The sequence below is a fragment of the Amborella trichopoda genome, chromosome 12, assembly GCF_054954075.1.
Source record: "Amborella trichopoda isolate Santa Cruz 75 chromosome 12, AtrichopodaSantaCruz75HAP2 v2.0, whole genome shotgun sequence".
NCBI lineage: Eukaryota > Viridiplantae > Streptophyta > Magnoliopsida > Amborellales > Amborellaceae > Amborella > Amborella trichopoda.
Window position 1 is genome coordinate 42103786 of NC_142347.1, and position 6593 is coordinate 42110378.

Consider the following 6593-nt stretch of genomic DNA (forward strand, 5'->3'; position numbering starts at 1 on the left):
CAAGCCATTGCCTAACCGTATTTTCCCTATTTTTCTTCTTCTGATCCCTTTATATGAGAAGCATATAAAAGGGATCATTGACTTTTAATACAAGGATGCCACATTCATTCATGTATGTTAGATTTCAAATTGAGTGGTTGTGAATGCATTATTGATTGGTCTCAAAATTCAAATTTTTTTTTTCAAACTTTGTACGACACCCCAAGCCATCCAATTTAATATTAATAGCAATTTCGACCTCCATATAACAAGGATAAATGGTCTCATAGTACACAATCACCCCTTTAAATACCCATTGCTCCAATGTCACAAACTCAAAATAGACCAATTATTAACATGTGGAGAAGAGTGAAAGAAATATGAATGTGAAAATGCAAACTCCTTTACTACAATGACCAATAGGGGTGGCAATGAACCCAGACCTAACTTTGGACCCAAGGGGTAGACCCAATCCAGGTCCAAGTATAGGTCCAAAAATTGGATCTGGCGGGTCGGGTCGGTCTGAGTCCGGGTCTAATAATAATTTTTGGTCCTAATGTATGAAATATATGAAATATCTTCAAATGTAGTTTTATATATATATATATATATATAATTTTCGGGTCGGGTCTATCTGGTTCGGCACTATATTTTTAGTATCGAGTCCGGGTCCAGGTCCAGCCAGACTGGACCGACCAGTTCCCAACCTAATGACCAATGAAAACCGATACCTCACAACTTCATAATTGATAATGACCATTATAGTGTCAGTGTCCTCTAATGAGAAAAAAACAGCTTGGTTATATACCTTTATCTCAAAGAAAAAAATTGCTGGATCCCGCCATTTTTACTTTTGGAAAAACATTGAAAGTTGCTTGGTGGAAACTCAATGCCTTGGGCGAAAGAGGGAAAATAATGGTTCTGCAGGTCCAAATTGCACATTTGGTCCCACAACCACAACGGTTGCATTTTTGCGATTTAAACTTCTCCGAGAACTTTTTGATGCATCCGAAGCTCGGGTTGTTTAGAAAATTACGCTTGAGTTTCCCTCAAATGGATATTGTAGATTAAGACTTCAGCATAGTTTGATTTGGATTTTAGAGCACTCTTTGAGCTCCAAGTTCTAACGTGTTTTACATTGATCAAAGCTTTAAAAGCATGGTTCGATGATTGGGATCGCCCCTCCAAAAACCCTTTCGGATCAGCGGTTCAGATTGGCGATCCAGCCTACTAAATCAATGAATAAAAGATAAAATAAAAATTTAAGGAACAAAAAAATGATTTCTTAAAAATAAAATAAAATGGGACCTGTTCTCCGACATAACAGGTTGGTTTTACCAGAGAAATGGGAACCAGCTAGTTCATGATATTTAGGACTTGCCTTTGATTCTTAGTCCAAATTAGATAATTATTATCCAGTTTGCTGATTTTTAAAACCTTCTAAATTAGCTAATTGTTATCCAGTTTGCTGATTTTTAAAACCTTGAATTGATCTAAGATGATACGATAATCTTAAGTTCATCCCGTTTCTAAGCTAGGTTTTGAATTGCGGACCAATAGAACTTTTGGTCACGCTGGACCACTAAAAGAAAAGATATATAAAAGGAGCTCAAGAGCGCGCCATCGATATATGTATAAATGACTTGGGGCTTTTTGGTCATTCAATCAAAGAACATAACGTAGGATAAGAATAAGCATTGTCCCTTGCCAACCATGCTTTTCCAATACATGATCTCCACCGTCCAAGCCGGTGGCGCATCGAACGGTTCTCAACCCTTCTACTAAACCATGGTTAGTTTCTCACTCTAGTCTAGAGAGAGAGAGAGCAGGATGGGAAGATTGGAACCCTAGGACGGTCTCTCCTATTTTTGGGAAGATGCGTGATAAATATTAACTCCTCTCTCGCTCTACAATTTTGTGCCTCCCTTGTTTGGTAGTTTCAGTGGAGAGAGAGAGAGAGAGAGAGAGAGAGAGAGGGGGGGTGCGAGAAAGAGAGAGTGAGTTAGTGAGAGAGAGGGAAGAGAGAGAAAGTTAAAGGGGTCGTTGCAGTCATGTCTGATGAGGAGCACCACTTCGAGCCGAGGGCCGACGCAGGTGCCTCTAAGACCTACCCCCAACAAGCTGGAACCATTCGTAAGAATGGGTACATAGTCATCAAGAACAGGCCATGCAAGGTATTTCTCTCTCTCTAGGTCTTTCTCTCTCCTCATCTAGAAGTATGGTATTCTGTTTATCCTTACTGGATGGCTTCTTCTCTGTCTCTTCAGTATAAAGGATGGATTTTTAATTTATGTTATCGATATTTGGTTGCCTTTCAATATTGGGGTTTTGGTTCCTTTTTCAATATTTGGGTTTTTGGTTCCTTTTTCAATATTGGGTTTGGGTGGCGAGATTATCTCCTTGCATTTATTGAGTTTAGGGTTTTTGGTTCCTTCTTCAATATGGGTTTTCTGTTGATGGCGAGATCATCTTTTTTCATTGATTGGGTTTTCAGATCATTTTACTTTCTTTTTTTTATTTGCTTAAGATCATGGGGCTAATGAAGTGATGTGTACGATCTTGGGTGTTGGTTTGGCTTTTAAGTTTTATTGTTACACTTTGCAGTTGTATTTATTTTTTCCTAAATCAGAATTTCTGTTTTACTTTTTCCAATTGTTTTTGAGATCAAAGTGTTTGGTTGTGTGTTGCTCTGTGACAATCTAATTCCTTATGTATCAAAGGGCTCATAGTTTCATTGTTTTTGAGATCAAATTGTTTGGCTTTTGTGCTGATCTGTGACAATCTATGTATCTAACGGATCAGAGTTTCCTCTTAGGTTTTTTAATTTACTTCTCTTTCTGCTCTTGCAATAATATGACGTCATTATAATACTATCTATCTTTTAATATTTTAGATAGATTTCTGTTATTTGTTTGTCTTGTTTACTTTTGTATTTCATGTTGTAGAGATGTCACTAGTTGGGACAATTCTACACTTCTCTTCCTCCTTTTATGGTGATATGACTGTCAGGTTATTTTTTTATGTTTTTTGCTGATCACTTATTTGCCATTGCTTTGATACTGTGAAGTTATGAATTTGGTACCTAAGGATAAAGAGGTTTAAGAGTTATTCCTTGTTGAAATTCTGTTGTATGATATGCTTCTTTGTGTGCTCTCTCTTTCTGATGGCAGTTTGTATTCATGGCAGGGGTAATCGATTTTGAATCTTCTCTCTTACGCTGTTATGTATTGTGTCGTATCATAAGGATCCAGGATGAAAAGTTACCTTTATTTTATCTGTGTAGAAATTGATCGTATTTGAAGATGTTCAAGGAACAATTTTCTTTGTGATCTCTGTTTTGTTTTTTTTTTTATATGATTCATACTTTCTTATCCCCTTGCTCCAGTGCCTTAACATCTGAATTTCCTTTTTGAGAATTTTTTCTTGAGTATTTTGCCATGTTATAATGTAGGTATTGTCTGCTTTTCAGCCATAGTAATGTTCTTTTATGTTCTGTTGTGTGCTAGCAAAAGTAATACACTTTGTGAAAGTATTGAGGTGATATTGGACTTCCTTTTTTTATCTTCTTCTGTGCTTATTGATGGACATAATCTGATTGTTCATTACGTTTCCTGAGTATTCATTATGTTCTCTTGAGCAGGTTGTTGAGGTTTCCACCTCTAAAACTGGAAAGCATGGTCATGCAAAGTGTCACTTTGTTGGAATTGATATATTTAACGGTAAAAAGCTTGAGGATATTGTGCCGTCATCACACAACTGCGATGTAAGTAATTCCTTTTATTTATTCACGTTCTTGTTTTTTTTTTTTCTTTTTTCTGTGGATAATTTTTGTTTACTTATGGCCTCATACAATTTAGTGGGTCCATCTTTCCTGCTCTTCTTTCTTTATTTCTTTTTCTAAGTCATATTTCGAGCTCTCTGTTCAATTCTTTTTGGCTTGCAGGTTCCCCATGTTAATCGCACTGACTATCAGCTGATTGACATCTCTGAAGATGGATTTGTAAGTTGAATTCCACATTAAACGTAGTTTTTGTGATCCATTGGTGCTGTCTTCGTGCGCTTTTTTTGATAAGTAATTAAATATAAAAGTCGTAAATGCTTTTTTCTTCTTGGCTTATTGTGAATTTGGTTCAGGCGAGTCTTTTGACTGAAAATGGGAATACCAAGGATGATCTCAGGCTCCCCACCGATGAATCTCTCCATACTCAGGTTAGTGGCAAGTTATTTCCAATGCTGATGGAATGCACTTTCATTTTGAAATTGTGATTTTGTTGATGGGCCTGAATGTTAGCACATGATATGGATCTATTTTTTCATGGGATCATATGATTTGATCTTAGATGTATGAATGCCTCAATGTAGTTGTGTCCTAGATGTCAGGTGTCGTTTTATATCATATAAAAAAAAGCATGTTCCATTTCAAGAAAAAAAGGATGTTTTAGCTGTGTCGGCAAGGGCCATGATTTGTAAAGGAGGGATTTCAGAAGGAGTGGAGGAGGGAGGGAAGGGTTCTTGTAAAGCATGATGTAGTGTACTTGTAGTTTTGTACAATTTACTTCTGAGACATCTTGACATTAGTTCAAAAAGCACCCTTTCAAAATACTCTTGAAGGTTGTCTCTCTTTACTTCTTGTACCCCTATGTGATGAGATGTTTTCCATTGCTAAAACCAATGGTGGATGTCGGGGATTTAACTATATGAAGTTGTTGGATAAGGTTGTGATGAAGAGATGGAATTGGTTGTTGGATGCAATGTTGGAAAGATCGATCCAGGTCGAGTACTCGGTCCAGGCCAGGCCAGGCCGAGTACTTGGCCTGAGTTCGAGTAACTTGTCCCGAGTTGGGTCAATTCTGGTGAAGCCAAAAAGTGTTAGAAGATAACAAAATACCAAAAAAATCCCAAAGAATAGGATAAATATGTTTAAAAGCAAAATTAATCAAAGCACATCTAAAGGAGGTTAAAAAAGTATTGAAATTTTGGATTTTGAAAATATCAATTTTTTTCTGGGATTATTTTAGAAATAATTCAAAAGGAGGGAAAATGTAAAAACAAGAATTAGAAAGAATTAGAAAACCCCTTTTTTAGAAAGAATTACTAAGATAATTTTGTCGGGGATTATCTTCGTCTTTTCTTGGGTAAACCGTACCCAGTTTCTCTCCTGTTCGTCTAGAAAGAATTAGAAAACCCCTTTTTTGGCATTGTTGAACTGAATCATAATGGTTATGTACAGCTAAAGTAGTTGTACTGCCTTATATAATTTTGTCCTTGCAGTGTCATGGGTGTCAAGTTGGCCCGTTCTCCGTCTTATTTATCTGCAAGTTGTCGTGTTCTATGTTTATAGATTTGACATGTTCATACATTTTCAGTGATTTTACCCATGACTTGCAACTAGTGTATCAAAGATCATTTTCACTGCACATGAAGTGTATTACCCGCAACTGATTGTTTCACTCCATGGGTTCTCATAATTATGATGTAATATTTGTACTGATCAAAACATAAATTATACTGCCCTATTTGTGAGTGCTTATGTTTAGTGGAACATGGATTTTTCATGCTCGGTTGCATTGAACTATGTATGACTAGTGATTCAAATATGTTTTTTTTTTATATATTCCAATTGTTCCACTCCACGAGTTATCATAATTATGATATAATTTTTGTACTGATCAAAACAAAAATTATACTACCCTATTTGTGAATGGTTATGTTTAGTGAAAAATGGGTTTTTAATGCTCGATGACATTGAACTGTGTAATTTTTGCCAAGTGATTCGAACCATTTTTTTATTATATATTCCCCAGATTAGAGATGGTTTTGGTGAAGGCAAGGACTTGGTTGTGACTGTTATGAGTGCCATGGGAGAGGAGCAGATCTGCGCTCTGAAGGACATTGGCCCTAAATAAGCACCATCTGTTTGTGTTAAATGGGATCATATTGTGGTAAAAACCCTAATTTTATGTTTGGTTGCTTCTGATATAAATTGTGAGGCCTTAGGGTTTTTTTATATGTGTAACACGAACAGCTGGCACACCATGAGCATCATGAGCTTGCTCTATTATGCCAAGGTTATGGGTTTGTTAGGACCCTTGATGTGCGGATTCTTGGAAGGAACTAAGCCCTTGATTTGATGTGGTGATAGGGTTTTGTTTCTTTCTGCTATGGCTTTGGTATGTTGGGGATCTTGTCTTTGAGCTTCCTTTTGCCACTATGAACTAGAGAACTTATATTCATATGAGATGATACTTGTTTACTTTTCCTAAGGAAAAAGTTTATATAAGGTTGCAACCTTAAAATGTAGAATTAAAGTTGCACCGCAGAAAAGTTTTTTTTAATGTTAAACCCGCTCTAATTGATCATCTCGACATTGAGATGTATGAATATGAAAAAAAAAAAGAGAGATTTTGAGTTCCAGAAATAGTGCATCTGACAACATATTTTCTTAGACCATCTATTTTCAAGATTTTCAAATGGTTACAAATGTTCTGGATTTTAACTATTTTTGGAGTTTAAAATTTTATAAGTAGAAATGAAAATGGATTTTAAGATGATCCTAACAAAAATTTGCGCTAAAATTAGGTGTTATGATAAAATTTGGAGGTGCACCTTGGATT

The 6593-nt window shown here is 36.1% G+C and overlaps 1 protein-coding gene across 1 annotated transcript; it reads left to right on the forward strand.

The window, feature by feature from the left end:
- The first annotated feature begins 1896 nt into the window (after nt 1-1896).
- On the forward strand, nt 1897-6249 carry LOC18447062 (eukaryotic translation initiation factor 5A-2). The gene is made up of 5 exons (XM_006857164.4): nt 1897-2153; nt 3620-3742; nt 3923-3979; nt 4114-4188; nt 5784-6249. Exons 1-5 carry the CDS (start codon nt 2031-2033, stop codon nt 5883-5885), a joined length of 480 nt encoding a protein of 159 aa, XP_006857226.1. The 5' UTR covers nt 1897-2030; the 3' UTR covers nt 5886-6249.
- The last annotated feature ends 344 nt before the right edge of the window (nt 6250-6593 follow it).

What these genes read in the sequence shown, in the direction of transcription:
- LOC18447062 (XM_006857164.4), top strand. Translation starts at nt 2,031, where the DNA reads ATGTCTGATGAGGAGCACCACTTCGAGCCGAGGGCCGACGCAGGTGCC. An exon ending in TCAAGAACAGGCCATGCAAG is followed by an intron (nt 2,154 to 3,619) that starts GTATTTCTCTCT and finishes TCTCTTGAGCAG; the next exon opens with GTTGTTGAGGTTTCCACCTC. An exon ending in CGTCATCACACAACTGCGAT is followed by an intron (nt 3,743 to 3,922) that starts GTAAGTAATTCC and finishes TTTGGCTTGCAG; the next exon opens with GTTCCCCATGTTAATCGCAC.